At 38.4% G+C, this 16739-nt stretch overlaps 1 protein-coding gene across 1 annotated transcript; it reads left to right on the plus strand.

The window, feature by feature from the left end:
- The first annotated feature begins 369 nt into the window (after positions 1-369).
- Positions 370-16517, plus strand: LOC117235344 (A disintegrin and metalloproteinase with thrombospondin motifs 18-like). Its single transcript, XM_033497254.1, has 15 exons — positions 370-1278; positions 4233-4508; positions 5590-5714; positions 6129-6221; positions 6920-7155; positions 8304-8456; positions 8526-8639; positions 8719-8851; positions 9571-9740; positions 10085-10388; positions 12123-12255; positions 12952-13217; positions 13545-13810; positions 13999-14254; positions 14876-16517. Exons 1-15 carry the CDS (start codon positions 717-719, stop codon positions 15188-15190), a joined length of 3402 nt encoding a protein of 1133 aa, XP_033353145.1. The 5' UTR covers positions 370-716; the 3' UTR covers positions 15191-16517.
- The last annotated feature ends 222 nt before the right edge of the window (positions 16518-16739 follow it).

The following is a 16739-nucleotide window of genomic DNA, read 5'->3' on the forward strand; positions in this document are numbered from 1 at the left end:
GTCGACGAGTTTGTTACGATACGCAAGTACAGTGGAAAAAGGAGTTTAGCGAAACAGTTTCGCGAAGCTTAACGGTTGGACGAATCGAAAGGGATCGAAAGGAATTGGAAGTCGTTCTAAGAATTCTGCCCGAAGACAGCTTTGAGAACGCGAACGACGATTGAAAAAAGAAGAAATTGAAAGACGTCGAAGGAAATCGAGAAACGCTCGAATTCAACGAGGCAGTTTCGTACGCCTAGAGACGACGATCGAAGGAAATTGAAAAAGATTCTGATATAAATACGTGGAGCAAGCATTCACGGTTAATCTTCGCGATAAAGCACTACCTACCAAACCATCGTATTCTATGATTTCATTTTATCTCTGGCATACCGTAGAATCGTCCCCTTCTCCATTATACGATCGATTAAACAACACCCTGTGTATTAAAAGCAACGATTCACCTTCGCGTTACTTGCACGCGAGCTACGTGATAAAGCGCGAGACATTGAAAATGTTAGATCGCGAGAGTATCGTCGCATCCGCGTCTATATGACACGGTGTTTCGAGCGCGTTACGAACCGGCGAATTCGAAACGGCGAAACGAAATGAGAATATCGGGTCTGCGAACTAGCTCCTTTCGTCGCGATAACTACGTCTGCGAGTGAACGAGCATGCCTGGCGAGTTTCGGGCAGCCAGAAAATCCTATTGAAATTTCGATCAAAGCGCGCGAGACATGACGCAATCGAAACTTCCCAGTTTTCTGCTCGCCACGTGGCTGCTCGGCACGATCGCTACTAAGTCGCGAATGAGCGACTTTCTGCAAAGTTTGCAGGAGTACGAGATCGTTTACCCTCGAGTGATCCCGAATGCGAGCGCGCGGAACAGAAGATCGACCCAAGAAGACCGAGAAACTTGGCGCGAGTATCTCCGCCGAGAGCCGGTGTTCCTCGAGATCGGCAACTGGACCTTAAGGACCGTGGCCAACGATCGATTGATACTGTCGTCGAATTTCACCGTGAATTGGGTGCGCCAGGGTAAAACCAAGTCCGAGCGACGTAACGCCAAAGCGAACTGCGATCTTCGACAAGGCAGCTTGGAAGGAGACGCGAGTTCCTTCGTCGTCGTGACGATATGCGAAGAGGAAGTGTACGCTTTGATGTCGATCGGTCAGAGATCGTTCTTCGTTCAGCCACTGACGAATGGCCAGCATGTGATGTTTCAGCCGAAAAACGAAAGGTGGCGGTCGATCAGGGACGATTCGAGCTTCGTGTCTGTGAATCCGGAAAATCCTGCAGGTGAGAAGGATCGTTATCGCGATGGCTTTTCATCTTTCATCGTTGGGCGATTGGATGTAGGTGATTGGTCGATCGATTTACCGATTTCCTTGCCGATTATGTTATAAGCTTCTTACTTTGCGATCCGTCGTTAATTGGTTCTTCTATTCTAAACTTGACTCTGATCGTGATACTGTAAGAACTGATAGCGTCGATGTGATAATACCATATATAGAGTGTGACGGTAATCGTAGTACAAACGAATATATATATATATATATATATATATATATATATATGCGTGTAAAAATTACAAATGCATACAGGGTGTGACAAATTTAAACCGTTAAACACGGAGGGCTTAATCTGCGGGCAAAAAGAAGAAAAAGAGATAATCGTTTACAGAGCGAACGTCCATTAGCTGATTTCAATTTGAGATATATATCGCCAAAGTCAAAGTCAGTTCGAACAAACGTTTTCCCGTACCCGTTACCGTTGTTCGGCTCTGCCTTCAGTGACATTCTACGAAAGACTTTGCTTCAATTTACGTTACGATTACGCTTCATTCTGGCATGGACGAACGTCTCGGACGTTGGTGTCCGTACATTTATATATGCCGACCTAACGCATTTCGGATAATCATTCTCAACTCGTACAGGGAAGAAAAATCAACGAGGCTACCGTGAATTAAATCCACGTATCGAATAACAGGATGGATACGACTCGTACGAAGCTTTGCGTCGTCGTAGGTCGTTCGAGGTAGGGAAAGCTTTAGCCGTGATATCGAGAAAAGCGAAACCGCTCGATCATCGAAATCATCGCTGTCGTCGAGACAGAAATTTCTGCGTATATCGCGGAAACTAAAGCGGAGCGACGGTAAAGCGTATTACGGGAAAAATTGTTCGGAATATTGGCCTTGGCAAACGTATTTGAAAGCCGTTGAATACCACGAGATCGTCCGCTTTGTAAATATTTACCGAAAAATATGTGGCACGATGCTGGTCGATAAACGCGTTTTTCCACAGTTACAAACAAATATCGTATGTATGAAAGAAGTAACGACGAATTTTCCATTCCACGGCACGCGACAATCCACCGTATTATCGGCGTTTCGTCAGAGTTTCAAGAACTGCGTTTTCTTTTCTGTATTTACGGTTTCGCAACTGCAAAACGGAAGGTTTGTTCTGGAGATGCGAGTTCGCGTGAACAACTAGCGCAACGAGTAAAAACACGCGGTTCTTGGAACTCGATCGAATTGTTGGAAACTGTGTGTACGAGATCGTATTAATTGCATGGTCGATCGATGTCAGGCTTCTATCCGAACACACGGACGATGTTCTCCAACGACCAATCAAAGATTAGTATCTTATTACCTAGTGGTAATCATTTTTTATTGTATTATTATTGTAGCTATTAACGACACGGGCTTGTTGCCGCGTGATAAAAAACATGCAACTGCGCTGACACGATAATACAGCGAACCTTTGCATGCTGCGATGGAAAACGCGTCGTTGTCTGTTAATATTCGCTCGTAACTCTGTAAAGAAAGGTAACTCTCGTCCGTTGACGAACATTATGTAAAGTTCTTCTTTCTTCTTTTTGTCTGTAAATCAATCCCTTACAATTTGGCGGTTTAAATTTGGGACACCCCGTATATACAGGATGCAACCGAACAACGTTTGAAAGCGAGAACAACGCGAATCCTTGTGGAAAAACGAAGTGAAAGTATAGGATAAAACGTTTTCATTTTCCACTTAGGTTCGCGGAAAATCGAGTCTGAAAATTTATCAAGTATACTCGAACTGTAACTTAATATCGGTTCGAACAATAAATTTATTTAATTATATAATTAATTTATTGCAAAGGAAATACAATCTGAATGTCGATATCAAATGAAAAGAAATTTTGCTAAATCGAAAATACATCGTAGCGTATCGTTTCCATGACTCGTCGTTTACAGATTAAAACGAATACGAGGAGCTAAATATCTGCGCTTATTAGTCAATTTTTACGGAAAGTTTCGTACGATGCGCGGATAAATTCTAATTTGATAAATTGTTGGAAACGCGGAAAATTGAATGCAATAGAATTACGCGGCACGGTCTACACGGTTGCAACTTTATGACCCACTTGGATCAAGTTGCAATGAAATTTATTGCATATATCGGAAATTCGAGGCACGTAACTGGCAGTTTATAAACAAATTATTTGTTTTCTTAATTAAATTCGCCGCGTGGAAAGCTGTGAAACGTCTTTGTATCGAAATCGAAGAATCTGACGTCGCGATCGCGATGAATCGAAGAATGCGACGTAAACGTGCGAAATATGGTTGAGAAACGATAGAAAATTCCAAGTATTACGCTGTATTTCTCGTTCGATTTAAATCGAAATTTTAATGAGAAACAGCGCCGATCGGTATTTAAAAGTAAAACGGTTACGAGTAACGATACGGGTTTCGTTAAAAGCAATCGGTCTATTTACTTCGCCGTTTAAACGAGTTTGTTTGACGTTACTTTGATCAATTTTCATTGACACTTTTATAGATAGCATTCTTTTTTACGGATGGAAAGCTGGCTGCTTTACGATACCGTGGAATATTTGTCTGAAATGTCCGTCGTAAAATTGCATTTTCGCGGGGAAAGGAAAACAATGGAATTTTTTTTACAAAAGTGCAATACTTTAATTACCGTAAAATTTCATTTTCCCCACTGGGAAATTCAATTTGCTATTAAAGCGTAACGCGTTTAATCACCGGTGGTGTAAATTCAACGAACCAACGACTCGAACTTGTCACAATTTTGCGACAACGTATGTTGTTTGTTGCAGTATCGTGGTATTTGCGATTTCAGAAATTTTGCAACTATTTTTTCCATTTTATCCGTAACGAGATCAGCGACGAGTCTTGAGAAATATGCCGTAGCTGGAGGGAAGATAAAACAGGCAAACGTGGTAAAACGTTGATAATTCGGTTACAGGGAAATCGAATAAATTTGAAGTTAGAGAAAGTAAGAGAAAGTCGAAACGAAGGAAACGCGATTCCTTAAGCCACGATGTTCAGGGATTTTATAATCTTTCCGGTGACGTCTTCGACGTGGAATACCCAGAAGCTGAGAAATTGATTCTGTACGATGAAAAAGACGATGTCCCCGCAGAATACAACGATACGATAGTGGAAGAATTATCGATCGACGTAAATCCCGAGGAAATTGGATACTTTTCTGGTCCTAAATGGCAAAGGAACAGATTATCGAGTAAGGCAAATATTTTTTCAAATGCTATTCTTGTGCTATCGTTGCTTTTCTACTTACCACCTGTAATATAGCGGTTAATAAATTAACGAAATCGAATATTACTGAAAGAAAGAAATTAAACTGATATTCCAATCTATCCTGTAGAAAAATAATAATAACAGCTTATAATATAAGAGTGGCTTATTTTACAATTAGCTTTACAATAATTCTCCCTGTTGCGTTCCACTCTCGCTTAATCTTCTACACGTCCATCTATATTTCGCTATTTATCGTTTATTTTATTATTCCCTGTCTGTTACATATGCGTACAGGGTGGTTGCAAGCGAAAAAAGAAGTCGAAAATATAGAATAACAATTTTTCGTTCGAGGCTTCGTTTTCGAGAAAATCGACTTTGAATTTTCGCTCGGTACGCGCGCACTTTATCGCGTCTCGTTATAACGGATCTCGTTATAATTGTAGATCGTTGTCTCGATTGACGTTATTTTTTTAATGTTTAACATTTTTAAATTGTTAAATTTTTATTCTATATTTTCGACTTCTTTTTTCGCGTAGAATCACCCCCTTTCCGCTTGTACCACCAGTTACCAACCACTCTGTATAATTATCCATTGCACGAATCTTTGTCTATCTTGCCTAGTTTACTGTAAAAAAATAGAAAAATAGAACAATTTACCAAAATTTGTAAAGAACTTTAACGAAATTTGCAGGATGAAATTCACGGTGATATCGAATTGATATTTTTGAAATTGTACTTTTGAAATAATTATTCTTAATTATAATTATACTTTTAATACTTGAATATAAATAAACGTATAATATATATAATATATATAAACTTTACATAATATATTTTTATATTTTTATATAATATATATAAATATAAATAAATTTTTCTATAAATATAAATTTAAATTTAAATATAAATATAAAAATAAATTTAAATATAAATTTAAAAATAAATATAAATATAAATAATTTTTTTAATACTTACAAATAATTATACTTTTAATAATCACGCGTTTAAGCTATCAACGAGATTTTCTAATTTCGCCGGAAATAAGTCGATTAGTACTTTTCTAGAGAAAAGACCAGCAGCTAGAGATTCGCCGCCACGATGGCTAGAGCTTGGAATAGCTGCTGATTATTCCGTGGTAGATTTTCATGGAATTCGAGTACAGCAATATATCTTGGCTCTTTTAAACATCGTAAGTAATACCAAACGTAATTCTGCTACTATACTTAGATATAGAATACCTTCTCGTACATACGTACGCAAGCAACTGGAAAACATTGAGCAGAGTTACGCGTATCTTTGTATTTTTAAGGTACGCTACTTGCTTTCAAACATCTCGATCGTGTACTCGGATGGAAGCTCTGTATCTTCTGTTTACAATGTTCAGAGCTTACACGTATTTTCGAAAAAGTTTAGCGAATAATTTATCCTAATGGAATTTTGTAATCGATTAATTTCAGCGATTCAGTGAGTGATTTTCCAATAAAAAATAGGAAAATTATATAAGATGCGTCGTATTTACGAGAGTTTTGAATAATAATTTATTTGTAAGAGTGCAAATACCGTTTTAACGCTTGTTACATTTTCGTACGTATTTTAATCCTAGGTCAGTGCAATTTACATGGACCCATCGCTCGAATCCAACATGATTCTAGTGATCGTACGAATGATTTTATACGCGGAAAAACGAGACGGTATGGTAAGCGATTTCCATTAAATTGAATCATTTCGATAAAATAATAACTATCTGAGATACGCATATGCCAGTGTCAATTGCTTTATTTTCTACTTATCTGTACAGTACAGTATCTAAATTATATAGGTCAAAATATCTGCGCATGACGTTTTAGGTCGATAAAATGCCACGAGTTCCATTTCGTTAAATCGGACAACCGCGAACGATCCCTTGGAAACAAATTTCCAAATAAACAATCTTCACGAATTATCGACAAACATCGCATTTACCGTGTATCCAAAATATCTGTGTAATCGGCTATTAAACCTTTTTCGACTCTTAAGAATCTGAATTTAACGTTACAGATCTACGATAATACCATAGCGACGTATTACTATACGACGCTTGCAATTCTTTTTTCTTTTTTCTTTTTCTGCTATTCTTCTCTGGTATCGAATTCACCCTGTTGTCAACTTTATCGAACGTTTCGACTTGAAAAAGTTACGCTGCCGCGAACTTTCAACATTTTTCAGCAAGATTAAAATACTAATAGCGTCACGAGTTACATTTGATTACTATCAACAACACGATTACTTGCATATGTATTTATTATCTTTGACAAATATTTGTATATAATATATAATACGTGATATAATGATAGATATAATATATTCGTAATGTTTGCTAGTTTTTATGAAAAAAAATATTAAACGTTGTCGTAGGTCCGCCGTGGCGATGCCAGACGATCTCTCGAGAACGTGAACAAATGGAACAGAAAGATGCTGTCCTCGAAGGACGTAAATCACGATGTTGCGGTATGGTTGACGCGGTTAGATATAGGAGGTCCTTCCGGTTACGCACCTGTGTCAGGAGTATGCGATCCCGCGAGATCGTGCGCGTTAAATCGAGACGAAGGCTTGACCAGCGCCTTTATCATCGCTCACGAAGTAGCACACATGTGAGTGTGCCACATGTTGGGATATCGTTGGCAAACTGAAATATTTACAACTGGCCTGAGTATTTATGCAGAGACCGCGTACTGCGCGTATTTATGCAAATACGTATTTTTACGAGGATAATTTCAAAAATGAAATCTGGGTAGAAAAACCTATTATCTTAACCGAATATTACAACGAGTACTGTACCTTGAATCTGCCATAGATTTTTGCGTATTATGTGCGTTCTTGCAGCTTTGCAATTCCTATCTGTTTGTAACATAAATTTCTTCTAGATCCTCTTGTTTTGTTTTTACTTTTAATTTATCTTTTCAGACAAAAGCGATACTGTATTTATATATTTATATTTAGCATTAGCACATTCTTATTGCGATTATACTTATTCGGTACACAGAGGATGTAGAAAAATTGTAGTAAACTCACGGTATAGAGGAATTCGATACCTCCGGATCGACGGAGATCAGTTAAATAAAGTGGAATGCAAAGTTGACCTTGACCCTGTTTCTCAACATCAAATTTCTTTTTATCGCATCGTACGGTACTCGTGGCGAGTGTCGACTTTGCGAAAGAAACCGTGGCTCGCAACTCGACCGTCCTCGTAGGAAATAATATTACAAGGTTCCATTAGCTATCGCATAAACGCCATACACGACATGCTCGTATTTTTCATATTCAAATCGAAAGTAAATGGCGCGATACGAATGACGAAACGGGAAATTAAAGGAACCAAAGAGAAAGAAGCATCCAACTTTGCAATCTCGAAATATTAGAAAATCGCTTACCGTATGAAAAAACCTTCCCAGAGCGAGGAGGTTTCCATGTTACTAGTTTTTCTTCTTTCTTTTTTCTTTCGCAAATGAACGCGCGGAGAACGTACGAGAGCGAAGAACGCGTTTCTTCCGAACAGAATCGCGTTTCTTCGCGCGTTGGTCGATGTAACCTACGTTGTTCCACGTAAAAAACGTACAAAGTTGATCGTGCGAAAAAGAAAGAAGCGATCGAATACGAGATAACGAGGACAACGAACGCTTTGTGACGGTTTTTTTCGCGCAAAACTACCAAGAGAGCCGCTCTTGCGTGATCCCCGACAAACGCCAACAAGATTATTTCTTTGTCCGCTTCGACAACGACACAAACGTGTTTCCCGTAGTCTAGGTTTGACTCACGACGGGGACGAAACGACCGGAAACGCGTGCAAGGAAGAGGGATCTCGAGGAAGCGTAATGGCACCGATGGTCGCTGCCACGTTCCATCATTTTTATTGGTCCGCGTGCTCAAAAAAGGAGTTCCATCGTAGAGTGAGGTAAGGATGCTCGCTCTACGCAAGAATATCCTTCTTAGAATTACATACTCCTAAAATAGGTACTTGCAGACGGTGGTCCTGTTTGTCGAATAAGCCGAAGCACGATGGCCTCTCCCAACTGAGAGACACCATTCGCGAGACGTTCACGATGGACGAGCAGTGTCGCATGGAATTCGGCGAAGGGTACGTTTCATACGCGAATTATCGTTGCTCGTTTCTATCCGATCATCGTTTCGATAACGAGTTTTCCCTTGGAATTCAGCTACGAGCACTGCAAGACCTTCGATGTGGCAGAACCGTGTTCTCGTCTGTGGTGCGGTAACAGTAACGTGTCCGAAAGCTGCAAGACTAAGAAGGGACCGCCTCTGGAGGGCACATTATGCGGTGACTCGAAGGTAAATCGACAGCAGGTAGTTTAGCTTAGTTACTAATAATTACGTGTATACGTTTTACATTTATAAAAAAGATTTGCAGACGAGAAGACGCACAGGATGCCGAAATAACAATAAATAATAATGGAACTGTTAAGGTAAAGAAAGGATTCGCAAATACAAATCGTTTACTTTATTTCACACACAACAGCTATACAATATATCTTACACTCTGAAGACCTCGACAACCTTCTTGCACGCACGCTTGTTCTCAACCGACTCTTCCACATTCTTCTAACATCTGGCGAGACAGTCTTTTGTCTCGACTAAGACCTGGACGCTCCCTAACGCTTACACACACACATTCACGTGTACAGTGTAAATGTATCATCTACCCAACAGGAACAATTGTTTATCTAGAGTCCACTTTTTAAGTCGTATTCGTAGAGATACGATATCTGCGGTCTACCGATGAATGATGAGTATAATGAAAACGAAATGAACGATTAGCACGGTTTAATCAACGCGTTTATGATTGTCGCATTAATCAAAAATATCTGTCGCGATGGATCCTTCGTTGCACCTCTCACTGCGGACGCGTTAAAGAGTTATCTCGCAAGGAGACAATTTTTTTAATTAATTACGATAATTAGTAGCGAATAAGTAACGTACCATGGTAGACACGATTAGTACGTTATCATGTATCAATGCACGTTATATACAGTACAGTCTAAATATTTCAGTGGTGTATAAACGGTCGATGTCAGTCGACGAATAGAAAGAGCTTCGATTTTGGTATAATACTAAATAAACCGAGAGACGGAGGTTGGAGCGCTTGGAGCGGCTGGGAGAAATGTTCGAGGACTTGCGGAGTAGGAGTGCAGTGTCGAACGCGAAAATGCAATAAACCTTTGTTAGTATTCGGATTACCTAATATAGCGACGCTTGTAATTCAAGTTCTCTCGAATCGTTTCAAAATTCACTAGCAAATGAGAAACACGTTAATTATTCGTTAATTCCCTGACGAATAATCGCTCGTTTTTTTAACAATAGATGTGCGATGGATGTGAATGGTACGCTACAAACGGAATCTTTACAAAAATGATTAAAATTCGATTCGAAGAAAAATTGAAACTCGAGATAAAACAACGGCGAGAATGTCTCGGTATTTTATCGGAGCGAAGGGAAGAATTTTGAAACGAATATTGTAGAAAACGTTCGTGTCTCGACTATTGAAGGCAGCTTTCTTGTTCAAAGGCCTGCTTACGGCGGGAAATATTGTTCAGGTGCCAGCGATGATTGCAGACTTTGCGACCTACCGAAGTGTTTAACTCCCGTCGACCTCAGAGCTCAACAGTGCACCAAACTCGGTAATATTTTATATCTGGAAAGAGTTCGATCCAACAACGACGTGACCTGGCTGCCGTACGTGTCCGATCAGGAGAATTTGAGATGTCGATTGATCTGCAAAAGCAAAGAGACAGGCGAGATATTTCACACCAGGAAGCATTTGATCGATGGCACGCCATGCACCTACGGATCCACGAATATATGTATACAGGTAAAGTGAAACGTTCCATAACAAGATCGAAAATACGGTAAAACTCAATTTGTCGGAACTCGTCGGAGTACAAGTTTATATACAGTTACTCGAATATTCGGACACGGTATTTTATCTCTGTATCTGTTGCTTCCATTTGAATACGAATCGTTCATTGTCAGATTTCTTTGCGCGTTTCTTCTCCCTTCTCTGCTAAATCTACCATTTATTTGATCGCAGATTTTCAACGACGAATACGGTCTGCTCCTTTCTGCTTTATAGAGGATCGCAATTATCATTATCTATAACAATCGTATAACGATTAATAGCAGATATCATACGACGTATTAACGCTAATAACCAGTCAATTTCACGAGAGCTTTTCTCCACGACGAATGACAAATTGTCCTTTGTCAGACCTATGATATCCTTCCCTTTTTTCCTATCGCTTCGATCGTACAAGGTAACAGTTCGAATTAACAGCATCTCCTTGCGCTTTCCATACGCGTATCATTCGACGCATTGCGCGTTATTCTTCGAACTTGTACGTTAGAGGAGTCGCGCATGTTTGTAATATCTTCACATGGACGAACGTACTTGAGAATAATCCGCTGCTGTCAAAACTGTCGATAAAGATACAAAGTAATTTTTCCAGCGACGGAATGGCACGCTCTATCGCAGAAACTAAGCTGTATCAAGGAGTTTAAGTATATCCTGCGATGTTGAAGGTTCGTGCTTCGAAAATGTTTGTAATACGTAGACGCGAAGTGTGCTTCCACGAAGCAAGGATCAGCTCGGCATGCTCGGTATTTCAATTATGTAAATCCCCGTATCCTTCGACATATTCAAACACACAGATCGTCAAAACGCATCAGGAATTATATTCGCGTAGCAGCAACGCGATTTGCTGAAAACCAGGCGAGAAATTCAACGATCGACTATTAATATTTATGGTCTATATGGGTATTAACGTTCGCATTTCCCATGAGTTTCACGACAACTATTTTAACTTTGAGGGAATAAAAATCTACCTTCGATGCTACCGCCTTGATTGGAACATGCCTTTATCCGGTGAAACGATGGCTTCGAGAAACACGACCTTTGGTATTTAACAACCGTCGTCTCAATTCGCATACGACTTTCTCGTTCGATGTATCCAGCAGTCCGAAAAGTTTCCTTCGTTTTACAAGGAAATAACGTTCGTCGTTTTATATTATTCTATCCAACTATGTACGATCCACTTTGTAGCGATGCGACAAATATGCATACATAATTCATACGTATCGATTCGATACAATATTCACGTTGGATACGTAACTCGATAAACCAATACGAAAGAAGAAATTGTAAAACGAAAGAAACTTTCCGCGCAACATGATACGCACAGTCGAATCACATCTGCGCTACTTGGCACTCGATTTCAGCGAAAGATCCGGGATAGACTTAACACGACGGTATATTTTCCCTTTTCTACCGGCTCGACCATTTCAGTCGTCCAAATCGAATCTTCGAACGAATGAATTTTATTCCGATCGATATTTACCTGTGGCAAGCGCCCGTGAAAAATGATAAACAACGAGAAATGTTCGTGCATATCGAAGAAGAAACTGCACTTGCAGAAAAGACGCCAACACGTTTCTCTCTCTGTCTCTCTGCGACTTCGACGAAAGAGAAAACGTTTCCTGGATCGACCCGCGTGTCCAAGTTCCTCCTTGTTCTAATTGTTACTGATGAAAAATGAAATTTCTTCGGCAGGGTGAGTGCCATCGGATGGGATGCGACCGTGTGTTAGGGTCGAAGAAAGCGTTGGACACGTGTGGAGTGTGCGATGGTGACAATTCGAGCTGCGAGAATATCGTCAACAAGTTTCAGCGGAAGCTTCGACGAGGTCAGTCCAGTCACCGTTCAAATTGAGTTGTTGCAAGTGGCGATGAAGTTTCCGTCAAAGTCGGACAGTCGAGCAAGCGGAGAGGGACGCGACGTCCTTAATTAGTTTAACAGGAGAGGAACGACGAGAGCGGAGCGATTAGTTGCTAGTTCAATTCGCCCGGAGCAACGAAACTCCTGCGCGTCTTCGTTTTTGATTTAAATCCTCTGACGCGCAACAGCGAGACGAGTCGATTAATCGCCAAGCAAACTCTATATCAACTTATCGCGTATATTTATCAGCGTTTAGTTGTTGTTTCGACATGCTACACAATGTTCCTTGGAGTACGAATTTCAACGACAGCTTTTGATATTCGTTCGGTTCACGAGGAAACGTTTTTAAGTAAAAGTCAAACGCGTTAGGAACGTGGTCTTTTCGTTTAGGGAAATCCGATCGAATGGAAAAGTAGAAATTTACTTTGAAACGCAAGAATCGTTAACGCGCGAGAAACGATACGCGATCGTTCACAATTGTAAAATTGCTTCTCGAACGTTGTTGAAAAATAATATCTACAAATCCGTTTAATATCCGCGAACGGTATAAAAAGATTGTTACGGGGCAGGATAGTTCTCTGTCGATTCTACGATCAATAATTTGTTCGTTATTACATCTTTTTATTATTACGATTAATCCTTATCCGCTTCGTGATTCTTTCAGAGGTGACACGCGTCGCTGTGATACCACGCGACGCTCACAATTTGAACATGAACATCTCGATGGCTGGCTCTCGACTTTTCCAATCGGATGATTTAACGATCGTGATAGGAGACGGTAGGAGAAGACGCAACGTGCAGGAGAATCTAGCTTCTCGTAAACGAGATTTAACGATCGTACAAGGTGCTGCTTTTCGCGTTCAGAGACGCGGTAATAACACGTATTTTATACAGGCAGATGGTACTGCGTTCGAAGATGTCGTGGTTTTGGTAAGAGATAAACCTTTGATATTTTATTCTCGCGAATCAAACTTTCTTTACCGATTACCATAATACAGAGGAAAAGTAAAATATCCAAAATCCTTAATGTAATCCTTAATGATATTCATATCGCGAGAGGTAGATCTCTATGCAATGTTATAATATGATATAGAGCATGAAAAGAAATTACGTAATTTCTAGACAAACAAAGATATGAAATAGTTTACGTGACAAATCCACGATCCATAATTACGATATATTGGATTATTCGATTCGTATGTGAACGTACGTTGATTCCTCGGGCTTTAACGATATCGACGATTTTACTTCTTGCAGGTGGTGGTGCCGAGAAACGTACTACAACGAGGAATCTCGACCTCAGTTTCGTTGGAATATTCCCTAAATCGCGATGAGAGGAATGCAAAGGATAGATACGTATGGCTATTCGGAGGTTGGAGTTTCTGCTCGGTCAGCTGTGGCGGTGGTACGCGTCAGAAGATGATAGTCTGCAAAGACGAGGAAACCGGAAGAATAGTGTCGCGAAGAAAATGTCCACTGACAACCAAACCGATTCAAGAGATAGAGAAGTGCAACGTCTTTAGGTATCGTGTTTATACAGTTTGTAGATTAGGTTTGTACGTTCGTGGAGGAACAAGAAAAAGATCAGCTTCGTATTTATTTATATCGGCACTTTGTTATTTTATTAACGCTAACGCGCGTTTCCATGCTTGTCATACGTATGATACGTACGGGCAAAAAGTTGACCAGCAATTTGTCTGATTTATTACAGTTGTACTTTCAAATGGCTACCAGGTCCGTGGGAAGCGTGTTCAACTACGTGTGGAAGGTTTGGTATGCAATTACGACAACTTTACTGCGTTCGTTCGGGGTTTAATGGTACAGAGGTAAATAGAAACAACGAATTGGAAGTGTATCGAACGATGGTACAGCCATCGATATGCGAAACCAGCCCTATGCCTATGAGCAGCAGAGAATGCAACAGGATACCGTGTCCTGGACATTGGATATTTACGAATTGGTCCTCGGTGAGAAATTACAGTCTGATATCTACTTTCAAGGTAGATAGTATTAAGAGGATGTTGAAAGAAAAAGGATGCAACGGTCGTAGAGCTTATAGCGCTAAACAGGAACAATCAGGAAATGGTTCATTGACATAGAAATTAAAATCAATTCCTCGTGAACATTTGTTAATATGTTTAAAGTAAATTAAAGTTAATTCGTTTAAAGTAAAGAAGGGATACAAAGCTCAAGCTGCGATTTAAAAAGTATGCAGAATATTTAAAGATACAAAAACAAAATGATAGATGAAACAATATACTAAGTTTCACATTTTGTAGATTATATGTATTTACAGAAATATATTTACTGTGAAGAGAGTATAAAAAGTAGAAGCTCGATAGATAATTGTTTTACTTAGCAAGTGTTACAGACGGTTGTTGTACTTTGGATATTTTGTATATTTTCTCGTATCGCGTGAATCTTCGGCATTTTGGCAATTTTTAATTTTCTGTATGAGCGTAGAAATCCGCAGTGTGCTAATAACGCGCTATAGCGGCCAATTATAGCGAAGAATGAAAAGAAAAGAATTTATTTTAGAATATTTGAAATTTCGAACGGTCTTCGAACATCGTATTTTCTTTTTACAGTGCTCGAAGAACAACGGAAAGGATATACAGTCGCGAATAGGCCGTTGCATTCCTCCGGAAAACGAATCGTTTTACAGGTGCGACGGGCCAACCGTAAAGACGGAAATACGTTCTTGTACGGAGCACGTGACCAGGGCCATCGAATTTCCATCCCGTTGCTGGAGAGACAAGAATCGATTTTGCTCTATACCAAGTTTGAAACGTTACTGCGACGTGCCGGCATTTAAACGAAAATGCTGCCGCTCTTGTGAAAGGAACGAAACCTTGGATCTGTCCAACTCTTTCGATCGGAAGCACCGTATACTGCAAACTTAAATTGCATTTAAAAAGTTCGAAATGAAACGTTTGACACGTTTATTGCTATTTGTGATAAATTGAATTCGTAGAAAGTCGTAATAAACGAAGCAACGAAAATTGGCATTGAAAGCTATTAAAAACATAGAACAAATTGTATTTATACCGTGTAAAATTTCTAACAAGTTTCTAAGAAACTTTATATTTGTGTTGTGTTACATCCGTTAGCGTATCATAAGAATCGTAAATATGAAACCATCTTTTCTTTAATTAAATTTTCGATTCTGTACTTCTCGTACTTACTTCGACAGAAAAATGATTACTATTACTGTCAGAAAAGAAATAGAAATAGAATCAGTATGTTCTAGATACTAGAATATGTCGATATATGTATTATTTTTATGATATATTTTATATTATATATTTAAAGATAATTTATTTTTATTTTAAAGTATAAAGGATTTGACAAAACTGCTGATTACGAATAAATTTTGGCCGCTACAATTCAATATCTTTAAAAGACTAAGATATGAATTCTTTAGGAAAATACAAAGTGTTAATGAATCCTGTAGCTAATAATTTTGCCATTAAACGTTACGTTAAACATCATCCTTCCCCCCCCCTCCCTAATGCAGTAAAAATTGTTGTATACATAAAATTGTATCACATACATATGTACTATAATTATAAAAACCAAAATTTAATTTTTAAAAAGATGGTTTTATACCTTCGGTAATTATTGTATTTCGATACATATCTTTAGGAGATTATATCTTGTGTAATCTTCTATTAGGATATTAATATTTATTTATTATATATATCTTGTAGAATATATAAACAGTGATGTGAGAAAAATATTCACGAAAATTCGTTTAGTATTTATCTATAATCGTTTATTTAATAATTTAGCTTAATGTATTATCTAAAATAATATAGCTCCTTAAAAAATTTGCAGTTTGAAAATGTGAACAATGTAAATTCTCGTTGCTTAAGTTATTAATTTTAAGTTATTAATATGTTTGAACTTCAATTCTCAATAAATGTCAGAAATATCACAAGATGATATATACAGTTAAAAATGATAATTCGAGTTATGTGGAAAAAAAATTTTAATAAAAAATCAAAATTGGTAATACACTCGTAAAAATGAAACATATACACATATATGTGTATTAACGCTGTACGTCCCGAAGGTACTAAAACGTGAGGATTTTCGTAGGTAATTTTATGACACACTGAATAAACAGGTCGTAGCATTAAATAAAACAATTTCATACTTAATATTTAATAAACATTTCATATGTAATAAACTTTTAGAGTTGCAGTAAAAGATGTGTTATGTACTCCGTATACAAGTCATTCGTATTAATAAATTCTGATTTCATGGTTAAATTATTATAAAATATTATTCTGAATGTAGAAAATACAAATTATACAATATAAAAACTCTAAAACTATGTATGTGCATGTTTTATATTACATCAACTCAATTTTATTTTGAGTACTCCCTGAACAAAGAAATTTTTTACATGTGAATTATATATGTATATATATTCAAATAATTTATTAA

This window comes from Bombus vosnesenskii, unplaced genomic scaffold (genome assembly GCF_011952255.1).
Source record: "Bombus vosnesenskii isolate JDL3184/JDL3185 unplaced genomic scaffold, Bvos_JDL3184-5_v1.1 scf7180000013316, whole genome shotgun sequence".
Lineage (NCBI taxonomy): Eukaryota > Metazoa > Arthropoda > Insecta > Hymenoptera > Apidae > Bombus > Bombus vosnesenskii.

Coding starts and splice junctions, on each gene's coding strand:
- LOC117235344 (XM_033497254.1), top strand. CDS start 717: ATGACGCAATCGAAACTTCCCAGTTTTCTGCTCGCCACGTGGCTGCTC. Junction 4,509..5,589: donor GCAAAGGAACAGATTATCGA/GTAAGGCAAATA, acceptor GTACTTTTCTAG/AGAAAAGACCAGCAGCTAGA. Junction 8,640..8,718: donor CGCATGGAATTCGGCGAAGG/GTACGTTTCATA, acceptor CTTGGAATTCAG/CTACGAGCACTGCAAGACCT.